The 18,234-nt window shown below is 40.5% G+C and overlaps 1 protein-coding gene across 4 annotated transcripts in view; it reads left to right on the top strand.

Annotated features, from left to right (window-relative positions):
* mtus1a (microtubule associated tumor suppressor 1a) overlaps positions 1–18,234 on the top strand; it is a 32,344-nt gene that overhangs the window by 5,097 nt on the left and 9,013 nt on the right. For 2 of the 4 annotated variants that reach the window (XM_042418070.1, XM_042418069.1), the window contains exons 3-8: positions 502–2,600; positions 2,692–2,923; positions 4,969–5,202; positions 6,880–6,972; positions 7,540–7,647; positions 13,228–13,442. In XM_042418070.1, coding sequence (XP_042274004.1) covers positions 606–2,600; positions 2,692–2,923; positions 4,969–5,202; positions 6,880–6,972; positions 7,540–7,647; positions 13,228–13,442 — 2,877 coding nt within the window. In that variant the 5' untranslated portion in view covers positions 502–605. Of the gene's footprint in view, positions 1–501; positions 2,601–2,691; positions 2,924–4,968; positions 5,203–5,808; positions 6,114–6,879; positions 6,973–7,539; positions 7,648–8,640; positions 9,202–13,227; positions 13,443–18,234 lie in introns of those variants that run through there. The other 2 variants (XM_042418072.1, XM_042418073.1) reach the window with 2 other exon arrangements.

The raw sequence follows: 18,234 nt of genomic DNA, 5'->3' as shown, positions 1-18,234 counted from the left end.
TATCTAAACATCTTGCACCACATAACACAACTAGGAGATGATTTAGACAGACTTGCACTGCAGTATTCCTTAAGCATGATCCTAATGGCTTTTGCATTTTTCATTGAACTAAGTCATAAATAATTTGAGTATCCAGCTACTGTTACAATGGTCAGTGGGTACACCTTTTTAGAGCCCTAAGCATAATTTTACACCCCCTACCCCTCCCTTATCATCGGTGGAAATGTGCTTTTTATTTAAGTGATACTGACAGGTAATAGTGAGATCAGTTAATACAAATTAATTAAGCTTAATTAAACTCTAAATTTTGCTTTGCATGATTCCTCCAAGAAATAAACATTTACCAGGACTATTTCCCCAAATAATTTACTCAGTGTTCTTTAAAAAAAAAGTCACATTAGGGTGTTCTTGCTAACGTCTGTGAAATTACAGATATGTCAACATAGATTGTGTTGAAAAATGGTTATAATAGTTTAACCCTTCCTTTCCTCCTCTTCACAGATATTGATGCCTGATCAACCAATTTGATGGATTACAGTGCTGCTAACTGATTGTGAATTTATTTACAACTACAGAAAAAGGCAAAATCCTGTCAAAATTCTAAAATGTCTAATAAGACATTTAACATGTCTACTGAGAACCACATTGAGACCACAGTTCCTCTGCCGCACAGAGGCCTAGAGCTGGGCCTCTGTCCTGTCTCTCCTGAGAGTCAGTACAGCGACTCGTCCCTGAGCCCATCACCTGATTCCCCCAGTAGTATTTCCATCCTGAGTGAGAGAGAAACCAGCAGCTCCCCTGATATTAACATGCTGGAGTTCTGCCTCAACGAAGGTTCTCCTGTGGATAACTCTTGCAACACCACCTTACTACAGGATAATGTATTGTGTGGTGTAAGCATGAACCTGAACCAAACTTTTATTACCACACCTGTTAATGACAGTGTAAATTTCTGGAATGAAAACTTGAGCCTGGTGAGCAGTCAAGACACCACATCAGAGAAGTACCAGACTTTTAGTAAAAACACAGAGTGTGGAAGTCGCAGCGTAGTGACATCTCCAGACTCTGCTGGGAGGGACAGCCAACTGAGTTCATGTGAGACATCTCGTAGAGGATCCACTGAGAATGACTGCTGCTCCATAAGCTCTGGGCAAGTGGTGATGAGGAGCAATAGTTTCTGTCTGGCAGACCAGTCACTCTTGGTATTCTCTTCCCTGGACGAGTCATCCGTCTCTCCAGCCGCAGGACATCCAGCATTACCTGCTGAATCTAACCTCTTGTCACCCACTCTGCCAGATGTGTGCGAAAATTCCACAGAAAGAGTTATTGAGGAGAACCAAGGCCATTCGTGTCTTGGCATGACTTTCATTCAGGCAGAAAATTGGGGGCTACCCCCTGAGGAAAATGATGCGGAAATATCCAACTTTGTTGTAGCACTGCCAAGTGAGAATGAAGCAGGTCTGCTGATGACCTTTGTTTGTGAAACATCTATCTGTGAATCATCATCAACTGATGGTGGAAAAGAGGTGCAATTTGCTAGTGCTGAAGGCAAGACCTTTGTCTCCACTCTGTCAGCTATGCAAGACACTGATAAGGATATTCATACTTCCACACCAATACAAAACATTGGGAACAAGATACCCGACCTCTTCTCCTTATCAGAGTCCCCCTGCATTGGAAATACAAGCAGCCCAGGACTCCACCCTGCTAAACAGCAGCAAACCTCTGTCACTCCTAAACAACGTTTGGTTGCAGGACTGTCTCCTTCAGCCAGTAAAGGGAAGAGAATGGAAATTAAGAAGTTTCCCAAGTCGGACTTCAGCAATGTAAAATCTAAAGTTGTGACAAGAACTGTGCATCAAATGTCTTCACAGCACAAACCACCGCAAGGTAATGTGCACGGCAAACACACTGAAACACAGAAAGGAGCAAATGTCAGGATCAGTCCTGCTAAGGTGAAGAGTAGCACTGCAGCTGTTTCTGCCAACTCTAAAATAGTCAGTGATGCTCAGAGAGGAATGAGTACAGGGGCTGCTTACTTGTGCGAGACAGTGATACAGTCATCTGGCCATACTGCTGGAGATGAACAGGACAAGAGTAGAGCATCCTCACCTCATGGCCCTTCAGCTGCAAATACACAGGCTGTCCGATGCAGTAACACCAGCTCTGAAACAGAGCAGGCAGCCTCAAGCCAAGTAGTACAGCATGCTGGCAACGAGACCTTCTGCTTTTCATCTTTAGAAAAATCCCCCGATAGAGGAGGCCAAACAGATCCCAAACCGACTCCAAAGAAGGGCGTGTCAAACAAAATTGAGGTCAGGTCAGGCTCAGCTTTAGGTCAGGACAAGACTTCTGGGCTCAAGACACGGCCTCGTTGCTCATCGGAGAGTTTGTCATCATCATCAAGACCACTCAAGGAGCAGAGAACAACTCTAAGATCCTCAACTAGTTTTACCATTCCCAAAGATGACATCCACCAGGGCCAGACCAAACCAGGGAACTTGAACTGCTCTCCTCAGAATAAACGGGACATACGGGCAAAGGCCACAAAGGGACTTGCTGAAAACTCTAGTAGAGAGTTTAAGAAGATCAGCCTGGTGGTGAGTATGAACATTAAAAATTCAGCAACTGTTCATCTCTTATTTTCATGTAGGGTTAATATTCACGTTCTGCTTTCTGCTCTCTTTGCAGGTAGAGTCCAGCAAAGCAAAAGCACCAGGAGCCTCATGGGATGAGAGTAAGAGCAGGTTTCGAATACAGCCATCCCCTAGACGAACAAGACAGCCTCTTTCACAGCTTCCAGCTGCCAGTCCCAGACCAGCTACTCTGTCAACCAGGCAGAGGCAAGCGACTTTGGGGAGGGATGAATGCAGGATCTCCAGAGCTGCAGGCACACCACAAGCCAAGCAGAAGAGCACTGCAGGTGGGCCTAATAATCTTTGTTTGACAATGTTGAATACACACCATGTTCTGGGTGTATATCCAGTTAAACTCAGCTGATGATAACATTAAGGGGGACTTAAGAAAAGCTATCTCCGCCAGGCTTAAGCCTGGAGGGGATCATGTATTTGGTCATGTGTGTCTGTGTGTCCGTGTGTGTATCTGTCCGCAGCTAATTTTGCATACCACCGGACCCATTAGCCTAATATTTTTTGTACACATTTATGACTGTATGCTCAAGGACCTCTCCTTTCCTATTTCATAACATCATTGTCTGCTGACTCCTCACTCCTCTTAACAGGCCGGTACAGGCCACATGTGATCATCAACTGCTTCAGTTCTAGGAACAAGCAATTATGCTTTGTTTCCACGTTAGATCAATCTGTGCCAAATATCGGTACCTTGAGGGTGGGTTGTGTTGTGAGTTCAAATAAATATTGATAAGATTCCTCATGAGCAAAGACTTTCACCTTCTCAGCAGTCCTCTCCATTTTACGATGTGCTTTATGACATGATAAAAGGCATTTCCGGCATTTAAAAACACTGTTTACCTAGTCTTTTGCAGGCCACATTTTGGCCCTTGTCATAGCTCAAAAACTGACATCCATAGAAGAGTTTGGTATAATTCTATACCCGAAATCTTATGATCCACTAAAGTTAGGCATGATACGAGATGAATAAATCCCTGTTTTTGTTATCTTCACTGCCATCTTGACTGTACATACCTGGTGGAGATCTGCACTCTTCTGAGTGCACTCTCCTCGTTCATCATTTATTTCATGAAGGGCAAAGTTGACCTGTAAATGTCTGTAAATAAGCTTTTACAGTAGGTCACAATCAATACACTCATAACTGTATGACATGCCTTTGAACAAGCAGAGAGCTGATGATTTCCTAACTATTTCCTGTGTTGTGTAAACAGACAGAATTGTGCAATAGTTCAGCTTAACTCTGTGTGTAATGGAAACAAACACAGAAGAGAAGTTGACTCAAACTGTACTTTAGGGATCATTTGGGATTGACGGCAGGACTACGTGGTTTGAGGGAGTGTTTTGTACTTTCTGTAGCTGATAGCTGCAAATCATTCTAACCAACAGTCATGTTATTGTAAAACATTGATTTATACTGAAAAGGTGAAAAATGGCAGATACAAATAACTGATGTTAAACATTTTCAATAAGTTTCATTTGCATAATGACATGCCGTTATACAGTGGAATTATTCAGGCTGTAGTTTGGCAGACTCTCCATCAGAGGGTGACATGGAGACAGATCCTCTGTTGGGTCTACGCTCTTCCTCCTGTTCAGCTCAACCATGTTCCACAGGATCAGTGTTGGGTACAGATGTCACCTCCGGTTCTTAGGGATAAACAACCTACTCCCTTCGCCCTACTGCTCTTCATATTAAGAGAAGTACTGGGGAAGGAAGGGGACTCTTCCTCTGATGGGAAGCCATCTGTATGAGTGAAAAAACAGGGGAAGGAAAGGGAGGTTTTTAGCTCACCAATACTATTAAAGTGAGAACATAGTGTTTGAAACCAGCTCCCTGAGCACAGTAAAAACAAAAGCAGTAACATTGTCATGCTCTGACTACAGGCACACTCCAGAGGGATACTTCATTCTGCTTAAACTGCAACATTTTGTTAATCAAATTTGACATGTTTTCTGTAGTGAGAAAGATAGGTAAGTTTTGTATGATTTCTATATTAAACATGACTGTTTAAAAAAGCACAAAGTAGGTAAGCTTTACAGTGTTTTATTGCACTGTTTTCTCTGTTTTTTTAAGTTTGTTTGTTTTGTAGTTTTTAAATTTTTACTAGTTTTGCTCTTGGAAAAAATGTCTCTAAAATATCCCATGAAAAGGACTCATTATACTACTATTATAAGAAAATGATTGGCTGGTTTATCAGGCCTCGTGTAACAATGAGATGAGTATTACACACTCAAGGTCAGTCTGTGTACTTGTCCTTTTATAAATAGGTTCATGCTCCTCATCTTCAATGTTAATTTCTGCTTCATTGCATACTAGGCAGTCATAGGGCTCAGGCAGCAGGAGAGTTGTCCCTTGGAACTGCTTCAACAGCAAATATTAAGCCCCAGCTGAATGGATCCCGACCTCCGCAGACTCCCACTCGCCCCTCTCTTATGGGCCCTCCCCCAACTTCTGCTTCTAGACTACCACGCAAGACCCTGGGGCCATCCAGGAGCCTTCCTGGGACCAGTGTTCACAATGAGCAGAGTGAAGGTGCTGTGAGTACGCAAGGTGAGCCAAATGAGGATTTACATCATTTTTGATTTTCAGTGCATATATGCGATTGCACAATGGTGTAAAATCAGTTTGATGCAGGTTGTTTCCAGGGTCAGGCCATGGTTTTTATTTTGCTTTTTAAGGACACATCTGGGCATAGAGGGGAGGGGCTTCTGCTCTAAATAGTGACCCACTTCAGAGCTGGGCTTCGCTGGAAATCTCCCCCTGGGCAAATCTTTGTCAGATTTAATACCTCCACATCTGCCAAGATACAGAAGCTTGGCCTCTGAAAAACAAATGTGCCATTTTTTAAATTTCTGTATTTTAAACCCCCTCTGAAATCATTCAAATCTCTCATAAAAATCAGAATGAATGAGCTGAACTCCAACAAATCATCAGTGTTGCTGCTGAGCTTTGAATGGTTCTGATGAGAACTTTGTAATGTTATTCATCTTCTGACCGGTGTATTGTGTTAAAGGGAAGGAGCTCTTTTCCTCTCAGCATCTTCAACAGCATGCAGGTCTGTGATAGGCTGAGAGGACCTATTTTCCAAACTGGGGACCCCCCCTTGTGTGGTTGTCACGGCAACGGGTTCTGTTCCAGTCTAGTTCACACACAGGGTTGCCTGAGTTTTAGCAGGCAGACATATATTACAACTGATGTCGTGTGAGGTGGATAAAAGGAGCAATATCCCCATTTTCTTTTGTTTTCTTAAAAACCAATGGCTGGTTACACAGGACTTCGAAGCTGCACTTGGACTGAATTTCCAGCTCATGTTTTCACCAACTCGTCTTTAATGGCACAAGGCAGTGCAGGATCTAACTGTGATCTCACCCTCTTGACGTGCCTGCTCATTGGATCCTATCGCTTTTGTATCATCCCTTTGTTGGCTGCATTTAATGGGAAAGATAGAAAGCTTTGGAGAAGTAAGTGAGACTGGAAGTTGAATCAAAACTTGGGTATCCATGGTGAAGCGTTCAATTAAAAAAGTCTGTATATTCTAATCAGCTCAATGCAGAAGACATACAGAGCTACATTTTGCTACGGTCATTTTTGTTATGATGGTCAGATTAACACCTTTTGTTTATCTCATTCATGTTGTTAATTTTTTTTTGCATTATTAAAATAGCAAAGGATACTCTATAGTAGAATAAGCTTTTTGTTACTATACTTCCACCATAGCTCAACAGGGAATCACTGTCTGAGGAAACACAAAGCGGGAATTTTATACTAAAAGACTAACTTTGGAAGATATCCACTGAGTTAGACTAACTCAGATGTCTGAAGCCTCATATTAGGTTCAGATAAACTTTTAAATACATTTTTGCTCAAAATGAGCACTGTGGATTTTGTCCTCCATCACTTCCATTGAAAGCGCATTATGAGGGATCTTTAAATTGTCAGTATGAGGAATGATTACAGCAAGGAAAACATCTTTCAGTGTTCATGTGGGCACCTGACTATTGTTTTAAGAGAGAGTTGAAAAACTGAACCCGTCCTTTAACATGACCTTCTTTCAAGTGGTGACCGACTACATGAGATCAGTGGTAACGACAGCAGTATTGTATTGAAAGCAGAGGTATCGAAACGCCCAGTGAATTTCAAGTGCAATTACAAAAACACATACTATCTTCTAAATTTTGTGGCATACTTTAAAGTTTTTTACCCAGCACTTCTTTACTTGTCCAACAGTTGCTGGAGGAGCTGCACAGAAAACAACTCCATTCAAAACTACTGTACTGAAAGCAAAATTCATCACAACCTCAGGGAAAAGCACCGGACCAAGTGAGATCACACCTCTACACACACAAACACACTCACACTCTGTGTCTACATTTCAAACTTGATTTTTTGTTTATCTTGTTTCCCTGTACAAGGATTCCCTCTCATTTTATGATTATTGTTTGTCATTCAACCTGCTTTTGATCAAATTTCCCTTTGCAAACCCCCATCTGTAGAGTAAATATGAATGAGATCACACTGATTTTTGCATCTTAAACAAATCCTCACACTATGATAGGGAAATGTCCCTAACTTGAGTCGAAAGTGATTAAACCCTCCCAGAGCACTCAACCACAAAATAAGCTATTGTCACTTCCTAATGATGCTTATATTGTGTGTTAACCATATGTGATTAGGCCTGCTGGATCTTGATTGAATTAAATGACTTTATCTATGTTGGCCAGTTGAACAGTATCTTTGATCGGCCCCTCTGATTTGCTTCTAACTTAAAAGCTGTCTGCAGTTCAACAGCTGTGGTCAGTTGCTAGTGTTCCTGCCACAACATGGGCCAGATTAACTCCATCTTCTTGTCTCATCTGGCTCTTCTGCTTGTAACATCTTTGCCCACAGTGTGCAAGCCTGCTGCTTCTACCAGCAAAGGATCTTCGAATTCTACAGTCAGTCCCCTGAAAAGGACGGCTTCTGCAAGACTTGTTCGTCTAACTTCGAGTGGACCTGGTAAGAGCTTTCTCTCTTTCCATTGATAACTGAACTGTTGATAAATTCACGTTAATCTGCTGAAAGTGGAAAGCTTCTCTGTGCTCACCTCAAGGGGTTTAAGGGGTATATTTATGAACATGATTTGTTACATCACATCTAGTTTGGAACCAATTATGGTTCAGTATGCAACTTAAAAAAATGTGCGATGGAAACTTGAAGCCTCCGGTGCACAAACACTGAAAATTAACTTCACAGTATAGCAGAAGATGTCTTGAATCCAGCAGTTAAAATTTTGAGATTTAAAATATTTGCATATTAATAGACTCTGTATTTTTCATTGAGGGAGAAGGAATAGATGTAATTTTAAGGATTTTTAAGGAGGTAATTGGACACAAATTATTAGTCATAGCAGAGTATTTTTTTTTGTCCTCAAACATGTCCAGAGGGGATTTTTAAGTAAAGTTGGATGTAGACCAGCAGGCTCAAATTCTTGTATCTGTGGTGTTATCAGTGACGAGTGTTTTTCAGCCTCTTTCACATGTGTTTCCTGTAAAAATAATTATAATAGTTGACCTCTGTTTTATTGGCCTGTGTTGCTTTCTGCTGCCTTCCTGTCCATTACAGTATCATTACAGTCCCATCGAGTTTACAGTTTTGTGGAATCTAGATGAAGAATATTACAGCCAGCACATTGTTTTGAGTCGTGGATTAAAAATGTTTCACAGACATAGCTGAGGACAGAGAGTTGTGTCAGCCAGGCTGTTTTTTTTTCAGCTTAGTACATCACACAAAACCTTGCCAAGAGCAGTCTGTCATCTCCTGCCATCCCACTGCTGGTGACACATGGGCATAGGGAGTAAAGGAGAGGAAGTGTGGGGGACTACATGATATTCCCATTGGCTGCAGTAGTGCCGTTCACTCCTCCCACTCCTCTCTCTCCCACCCCACCCCACCCCCTCTCCTCTCGTCCTAGCATCCTGGCTCTGCTACAGCACCGCCATCATCATGCTTGGAGATGCTGTTTTGCTCAGCTGTGAGAGATTCATGTGTTTGGTGAATGGCTGAAGCCTGGCTTTACCAAGAGGATTAAAGGATTTTTTTTTTTACTTTTATTCCTGCCCCTATCACATCTATCAGGCTGTGCCACAAAATACTGGCCAGCCTTTAACCCAGTCTCTATCTTTGAGTTGGGAGACCTGCCATGCTAAACTGGGTGCCTTCACTTTTTTCAAGGCTGTCTCAGCAGTATAACTGTTACTGTTTTTTATTGATGTACTTACTTTCTGCCAGTGCATTTCACCTGAGGCACGATACACTGAGACACACTATGGCGTGTGGTTCATAGCTAGAGTCAAGCCTCTACATTTGGACACTGTTTTTTTTTTTTCTTTCTTTCTTTTTTTAGTAATTGTTGGCTATAAACATTGGCCATCTTGCTAGGTTTTTGAGAGATGTTATGGTCTCCGAAGCTCTCCCTGTCGAACATCCACGTGCGTCTGACAGCCAAAGGTTTACTCCGAAACATTCAGCTGCTGTCAGGATGCAGGAAAAACACTGTGGTTTTCCAAGCAGGTCTGTCAGTTATTTCAGTGTTAAATATTTCTAATGACATTGTTTTTGGGTCTTTGTGCTATAATATTGAAGAACAGCCTGTCCGTGTTTGCCATATAGACCTGTGCTGTTACCGTAGCTGTTTCTATTTTTAGTATAGTTATTTACTAGGCGGCGAGCAGGAGGTTCATCTTTCTTTTACCTACCTTGGTCACCAAAATGTGTTACCCTGCGTAGAAGTATTTTAGGATACAAATCTTGAATTCAGAAACTGTTTTATTTAAGCAAACATCAGAATTGTTTGTTTCAAACTCATATTGACATTTCAGAATGGCTTGCATGTGTTTTGAGGCCACCTTTTGTATTTGACTGTGTGTCAAAATACACTTCATCTTGCTTATTGGGGGAGGCAGGACTCCTGTTTCACCCTGAGATGACCCAAGCTTATTTTGGTCCTTGGTCTCTATGTTAAGCCATGAGAACCTTGTTGTGATTGTTGAACAGTACTGTTGGAATACAGTATCTTCAAGTGGTTCCCATGACATTTACAGCATTACTCTCCTGTTTTTGAAAGGTTTTGGTTAAATATGGTAACTTAATTTTACAGTCTCAAATATTTTTATAATCATCAGAATGGGGTTATCTCTTGTTTAAATAAAGGAAAGCATCGTTAATTTAGTTCCAAAAATAATAGACACCCATGCATCAGTGAGTTACAAGACTTATTTAATGTAGATAAGTAGTCCAGTGAATGCTACACTGAGAATTATTGTCTGGTATTGTGTCAACAAAGCACTTAACAAGTGCCTGATTGTGATGTGTCTCATCACCCATCATGCTTTGTGCTATGGCGTGATATCTCCTTACACCAGCAGAGCTGTGTGTCAAGATCACTCAGTACTTGATGTGAAGTGTACTCGCTGCTTTGGTACAAAATAATCTTTGAACCTTGGAGGAAGTCTGAATGAATACTGCTGCTGCAGTTTTGGACAGAACACACTGTGTGTGTCTACGTACTGTAACTCTGTTCGGACAGTTTGATCAAAATAGCTGCTGGTTGTCTGTTGCCATGGAACAGCAGTCGAATGGAGAGAGAGCTTACGTTCTTATGTAAAGGGAAATTAATTTGGAAAATGCAGATTTTTGTTTATAGAATACAAAAGCCAAATTACAGTTGAAAATGAGATAATAAATCCAGTTGTTTCCTTATGTCTGATATGTCCATATTATCATTACTCTGGCAGCCCTCACAAATACAGCAAATACAGGATCCTCTTTATTAGCCTGATTATCAGACTGAGTTGCCATTTTGTCTCATTCACTAATTTATTTTAATTATTTTAATCACTGCAAAAGTCTTAGATATGGGCAATGATTCAGAGGTCTGCACTAGTCTACCTCTTGGACCATTTTGAATTATTTAAATAGGTGAAAGCATGAATTTTTAAAGTTCAGCAGAAATCTGTTGCATAATTTCCACCTCTGGACTTGGCTACAAGCACACAAGAAGAGCTGGGGAAAAACACACATGGGAATATCTCTTCCTGCCAGTTCCTCTTTATTTGGACATGCTAAAGAGGCATCAGTGAACGGAGCCATGATGCCAAAATGTTGTCCTTTAAAGGCATGCAAAGAGCAATAAATATATTTTGCTTCAAGTTTAAAAAAAAAAAGAAACTTATGAAAATTAAGAAAAACACACTACTTACTAAAACCTTCTAAACAAAATACTAGAATGTTTTTACTACATCACACAAGCAAATTTGATACTCCCACAGTGTGTTAAACCTCCACTCTGTTGTGGAGCTGGGCTTCATGCTGTATGCAGGCATGTTTGTGGTTATGGGATGATGGCTGTGATACAACTTGAGATGGTGTGTCTTAGTGCCCTTTGCACAACCAGCAGAGGGCATCCAAATTCAAAGAAACCCTCTTAACATTTAGTGAACTGCAGCATCATCAAAACTATTGAAAGCTGAGCAGCACAGCTCAACTGTGTGTTTGGATCTGTAAGAAAAAGGTTTTCTAATGTTTTCGCACGTTATATTGTAGGCACAACATTGTTATAGTCAAAGCTTGAGAACACACATATATCTAATTAATAAACTTCACCAAATGAAAGCATTAGAGATGACAAATTCTTACTTAAATGGTATAGTAAATAGTATGTCTTGTTTTGTCAGTTGTACTGTCCATCCAGGTGCAGTATAATATTGTTTGTCTTAAAGGCTGTGCCCCTCTTTCATGCTTACCTTGGCTGTGAAACACAGAAAGGCCACTAGAAACTAGCTTTGAGGTGAACTGCACATCCGGTTACAAAGCTGTGTAAACTCAAGTCAGCCTGTGCAAAAATGCAGCATATAATAATTCAGATGTGTTGGTTTTCACTTTTTATTATCCTGTTCTCACGTAAAAAGTGCTAATTTTACTGCCTTGATTCCACAGTTTGGTCTTTCAGCTGGTTTCCTTGTAGTCTGTCACATCAGTGTTGGGGCGGCAGTGGCTCAGAGGTAGAGCAGGTTGTCCACTAATCAGAAGATCAGTGGTTGGATCCCTATCCCCACATGTCCAAGTGTCGTTGGGCAACCCAAATGGCCCTCAAAGGCAACTTGCCATTGATGTGTGTGAATGAGCATTAGAAACTCCTTCTGGTGAGCAGGTTGTCACCTTGCATGGCAGCCCCTGCCATGAATCGGTGAATGTTGACATGTATTGTAAAGCGCTTTGAGTGGTCGGAAGACTAGAAAGGCGCTATATAAATGCAGTCCATTTACCATTTTCCTGCCCGTCCTGAAGTGTTGATATTCTCTCAGCAGTATTATGTTGCTGTGATCCAGAGAGCTGTACACTCAGCAGCTCCAGGATCAGCTATCTACAGCAGACAGGAAGACACTTCCTCCTGTTTGATTAAATATCATCTCTTCACTTGTAGAAACTATGGAGTCTTATTTTGAAAATATCCAAGTAGATGTTGCATTATTTTACTCAGAAAGACATCTGTACCCCAGAGTTACATGCAGGAGTTAATCTGGTATGTTATGATGTTCTCAGATGATACTCTGCTTAGTATGTCTAAATTTAACTTGAATATGCTCCAGGTTTTTTATGGTCCATAAAGGACATGAATATGAACACTTCATGGGCTGAAGGGATGCCTGCAAAGTATGAAGACAGCACACACTTTGCTACATTCAACTACTGCAGCTTTAAAGTAGACTTATCTTCAGGTTTTACTAATATGATTTTTTTTTTTATATATATATATATATTTATATTTTTTGCTTATTCATCTTCATTGGTTGTAGCTGCTGTCATTAAAAACATAGCATGTGAGTGTTTTAGATGACAATGTGAGTACAGCAGACAGCGCTGTGTATTCCCAAAGGCCACAAACTCACATGTGGTACAGTATATTCCACTAATTAAAGCTGGTATTCCTGATATGTCTCAGGCTATCTCCATTGCCATGTTACACTCACTACAAAGTCTCCTCATAGAGAAACTGTTCATCTCGAAACGTGTTTTCCACATGTCCAATATCAATAATAATTTTTATTATAAAGTTGTTGTCTGTGATAATGAGTTTGGCTTTTTCTATTCTGACATCTTGTGTTGTGAATGGCAGAGTAAACAAAATGCGCTTCATTAGTGGGATTGATGGCTGTTATACAGGGGTGATGTATTTATAAAGCTGATGTAAATCGAAACTACACAGCCTTGTTAAAACAGGCTGTCCGTGGTGACCAATGTCTACAGAGCACTAGATTGAATTAGGATATGGAAAACTAATTGCATTCAGAGGATCCATTTTTGTGTCTGGGCTGTCTGTGGAGCAGCACTGGGAATCATCAGTGTAGCTGATTGGATAGACTAGTTGTGGACTGCAGAACCAGCCAGAGCTTTGACACCGGAGCTTTCTGCATCTATGTCACTGATGGGAGTTGTATGGGGTGGGTCGTGCTGCTGTCAGACCAACTGCAGCGGTGATGGAAGGTGGAATGATGATGATCAACGTTGTCACGATGCTCAACACATGTTCTTTCACAGTGGACAAGAACAAACCCAAGACCAGCTCCTCCCAGCAACAACATCAGCAGCAAGTATCACAAAACCAGAGTAACGGACCTCCAGATGTGGTACCAGCGGGAGTCGCGGAGAGTGAAAGAAAGGACCAGAGCATCCAGCAGCTCAGGGGACTCCTCGCAGCCAGTAACCGCGGATTTGAGGCAGTCGCCGTCGTCTTGCAGCATGCTCTGGCTGAGGTATGAAAATTTCATTTATGATGGGAATTTTTTTCATTTTTTATTTTATATTTAAACAACATGAAGACGTTAAACTATTGTCCTTGCAAGTTTTTTAACACATATCAGAAAGAGAGGAAATAATGAAACATTGCAACACACATTACTTCACTTTGCAGCTCTGTTGTCCACTTTATTCAGAGAAGAATATAGAAACCTCTTTCAATAACAAAGACTTATTGCTGTCAGTGATCAGACTTCTGGATATATGACTTTTGGCCTCATTCAGGCATTTTGTGTATTGAACCACACATTACTTTGTGGTGTTCACTTTATAATACGGCTGGGAATCAAAGTCTGATTGACAGCACAATATTATCACAATATGTTGCCCAGTATAATGAAGGCATCATAATAAAGATAATTCCTCAGCTCACAGTACACATCTGTATGTCAGACAAACCTATAAGACACCACAATAGCTGTCTGACTACAGATGTAACCATATGCAATTTAATAAAATTGAAACACATTGTTTTACATAATTTTATAGAAAACTAATATTTAGCAGTTTGCGAGAAAGTACTTAGTCTTGCTTTTAACATGCACATTTAACACAGTTATACTCTGCAAACACATTCAAATGTAGTAAATGAGTAGAAGAAGGATACTCTTTATCTACAAATTTTTGGTTCAGCACACATAAAGTCTTGAATTTATCTTACAATGGATTATAACTACAAGTGTGGCGACATCAAGTTGATGCATGTACAAGGGAAACCAAGTGGCATTTCTATTTACAGCAACAGCATGGCAAGTGATTGTAATGCTATGAGGGGTTACGCACGCAGTTGTACTTGGAAGTTGTCCAACACTAAACAGTCCTGTTGTTGTCATCCACTGAACAAGGAGATATTCTGCTTAGTTTGAATTCATTTTCACCGCTGCAGTTTTGGACAATTTAGTCAAACAGCATGCTGGATCCCGTAAACATAACAGGCATTATGATTAGCATGTCCAGAAACATGTCTTGTGAAAATGTTTTAACAGAGTTGCAGAAGTGATTGTGGCTACTATCTGAAAGCTCACCATGTATCTTTCAGTTGTACTAAGGTGAACTTCATAGACTCCTATGTTATTCAGGTAGACAATCATGACTCTGAGCGCTTTTTAAATATGGATGTTTAAGCTTGCTGTTTGTTTTGGATCTGTTTTAAGAGCAGTGCCATGTGATTGGTTTCCAGGAACTGGATGCCCCAAGGGATTATTCTTCCCACAGTGCATTTCAAACAGGCTTATCCTATCAGCTACCCTCTGCTCGACCTCAACCATCGTACTCCCTCATTTAGTTGTGGTCAAAGCAAAATTAGGATGTGGTGCTTGGACTCTAAGTATCTTTACATCAGAAGGCCTACTGTGCAGCCTTATTGGTGAATTATCAAATTAGATTAGATTGGCTTAATGCACTCTGTTTTCCCATAAACCCAGAAGAAAAAAAATCAGCCGCCCTGTTATCCTGTTTGAGCATAAAATGTCACAAGCTATTTCAGTCCCTCTGGTTAACTTTAGAAATGTCCTTGTGTAATATTTTCACACCGTATGTGTTGTCAGTGTAATATGAAAGATCCATTTATATTTGGATGGTGCATTCCAGTTGTTTCACTCAATCAATTTCTTAGACATACAATGATATTTACTGGCCCCCATGAAATACCTCCTAGCATTACAACATTCACTCATCCAGATCCTGACTTCATCATTACAGTATTTGTTGATGCAGACACCTCTATCTTGTGGCTTTCTCTCCTTCTATAAATATTGGGTTATATAAATATTATGTAGATCTTCTTTTTCTTTCAGTTGAATATTTTCACAGAAATGACACCTACCATAAGAGCTTGTTTTGGAAAGATAGTTTTAAAAGGGACCTATTATGCTTTTCCTTATTTTCAGCCATATATATATATAATCTCACAATGTCGGATGTTCATAGTAAGTGTGGCCAAAGTGTCAAATAATGAGGTAAACATATGTAGAAGTTATCCCTGTGAGCAAAAAGCACTGACTTCAGACTTCTCCGAGCGCTCGGTTTCCAACGTTTTTTTCTACTTTCAAACCGAGCTCACGTCAACTTATGTCAATTTTTTTTATATGGACATCTGCTGCACACAGACCACACAAGTTCATAGCTCCGCTGTGTTATCATTATGGCATTTTTCCACGCTGAGCCATGACTCGAGTCGAATCGAGCTGGCACGCTGTGAGTGTTTTTTTCCATTACACAGCGGGGCAAAGTAAAATAACTAGTTTACCTGTCGGAGATGTGCTGGTCATCTGCAGCTCTTCATCAAACATCATCGTCACTGTGGCTGCTTCTGCTTGTACTATTCCTCCCTGCATTATTTCTAACTGATCCGCTGAACAAAGAGCTCCAAATATCTCCATATGTTGTTGTGTCGACCAGTAAGAATCTACACTAGACTGTTATGTCATAAGTAATACTAATAATAGTTTATGCTGTTCATTAGAAGTAGACAGGATTCTCATAAAGCTGCATTAGCCGCATTTAACCAGGACACCGAGTTAGTGGAGACTATATTAAGCCTAGGTTCATTTCTGTACAAAAAATATCAGTTAAGCAAGTTTCCCCTGTTTTCAGACATTTATCAGTCATGGTTGCTAAATTTCTGTATTTACACTGCATGTATATCATGTCCATCTCAACACAAGATAAAATACTTGTTAGCCATCTTATTAATGATATGTGTAAAGCAGTGAGTTGAGGATTTTTTTCTGTATATCCTGTGTTTTTGCAATGACTCCTCTGGACCTTATCTGAGATTGCTGATAAGGCCCTGACACACCAGGGAGTGGAGGCCAAATCCATTATGTGCATGTGTGCACTGTGTAAGTTTTTGTATATAACCACCATGAATGGCATGCCGCATCATTCTTCATCCAGTTTAGTATCTCTGTATCCACATGGGTGGTGTAGAGAGAAGACACACTCCACCACAACCGCAGCCTGAGTTCAATCACTATAGCTCCAGCGCTTCTCTTTGGCCAAGCGTTCTGTCACACACAAGTAGCTGTAATGTGGAAAGCTGGTGAGGGATCATATAGTTTGCTGTAGTAGCAACTCCTACTGGTTGGTCAGGGTACCTGTGCAGAGGGGGTGGGATCTGGTGGGGTTTACATGCTCCTGGTGAAGCTTGTTGCTGGCTCCCATTAATATGTTCTAAAGGTCTTTAACAAGATGTTGTTTTGTAACAGTTGTACTCAGGAAGTGCCAAGGGGAAATGAAAAGGGATGCTTAACTATTACTGATATGCAGTATTTTAGCATCTACCATGAAACATGTAGCCAAGAAACAAGGGGAAGTTCCCTGACTAGCATTTAACAAATGTGTGAAAGTCTTTGTATACATGTGGTGTCTGCAGCCGAGAGCTATTTCAAAAGAATGAAATTGCCACTTCTCTCTGTCATAAGAGAGTCAAACATGCCCTTTTTTCCTTCTGACCTAGATTACAATAGCTCCCTTTACTTCTGTCTTACTCCAGAGTTTGACACCAGAGAGCCCTTGTGGCAGCGCTCTGGAAGATTTGTCAGGAAACTTTAAAGCGCTAACTAAGTTACCAACCTTTTAACTTTCTTTCTTTCTTATTTAATTAGTTGTGAATCTGTGCTTTCTGTGTTAAGCATTTTAAAAAGCTGCCTGTCAGGTTTATTAGTGCTTTGCTACATAGGTATTCTGATTATGCACTCGAGTGTCATTTGTCATTTGCTCCTCATGTTTAGGACCCATCTTGGGGACTTTTTCGTCTGTTGTAACTTGATTGCATCTTCCAGCCATTAGAAAGCCAGTAGTAAATTATTCTTGCAGAGTAATGTGGAGAAAATTAGCAGATGGATATGTGCAGTCATACAAAACAAAGCAGGAGAAGGCTGTTTTTTAAATGAAAATAAAAGATGTTGACCAATGTAATATGACAGCTGGTATTTAAGGCACAGTGTGTGATCTGTGATGGCTGACTCACATCCCTCTGTTGCGATGGCACGGTTGCAAAACTGATTATATCAACAAATATTAAAAACACAAGATCTTTATTAATCTGAGAGAGAAGCTGCCTCAGCCTCACTGACTCAACTTTAAATGCTGCACTGCTTCTTTTTAACCTTGTGGATACTTATACAGTATCTGCAACACACATGGCATAACTTGTATTCTATCTAAAAACATTAATTCAATATACTAAATTACATATTGTGTATCAGGCGTGTTAAAATAGGTTTGCCTGCGTGCATGTGGTGCAAAGTGTAATCTGGTAGCCACTAATGAGACCAAGAATACTGCCACAGTGTGAGAATGTTCCAGCTGTTGACTTGATATGGTTATGAACAGCAGCCAAACACTAAGCAAGGACTGTGCACTGTTTCTTATCATCTGCCTGGATGGAGTGTGTAAGCACTGGACCTGGCGTGTCATACCGTCTCTCATAGAGAAAATGCTGTTCATCAAGTAGAGGAATGCAAGCACATTCCCAAATAACCCTAAAAATAATCAACTATCTGGCTTTGCTTCACTCGCTACTCGATATTCACAATGTTATCAAGAAATCGGAACCTGATCTGAAGCGGTTACTCATTGATTTTAGTCCAACATCAAGTGTTATTCTACACCTGACATAGTATCATCGTTATATACACTGGGGACATGTATTCTCTTTCCACCCAGCTAGATGTCCCTTAGAGTTGCATGGGTTTTACCAGTCGAGGAAAGGGATATCGAGTGAAATGATAAAAACCTGCACAG

This window comes from Thunnus maccoyii, chromosome 8 (genome assembly GCF_910596095.1).
Source record: "Thunnus maccoyii chromosome 8, fThuMac1.1, whole genome shotgun sequence".
Taxonomy (NCBI): Eukaryota; Metazoa; Chordata; class Actinopteri; order Scombriformes; family Scombridae; genus Thunnus; species Thunnus maccoyii.
Note: the sequence above shows the minus strand (reverse complement) of the source record. Positions and strands in the feature narration are given on the sequence as shown.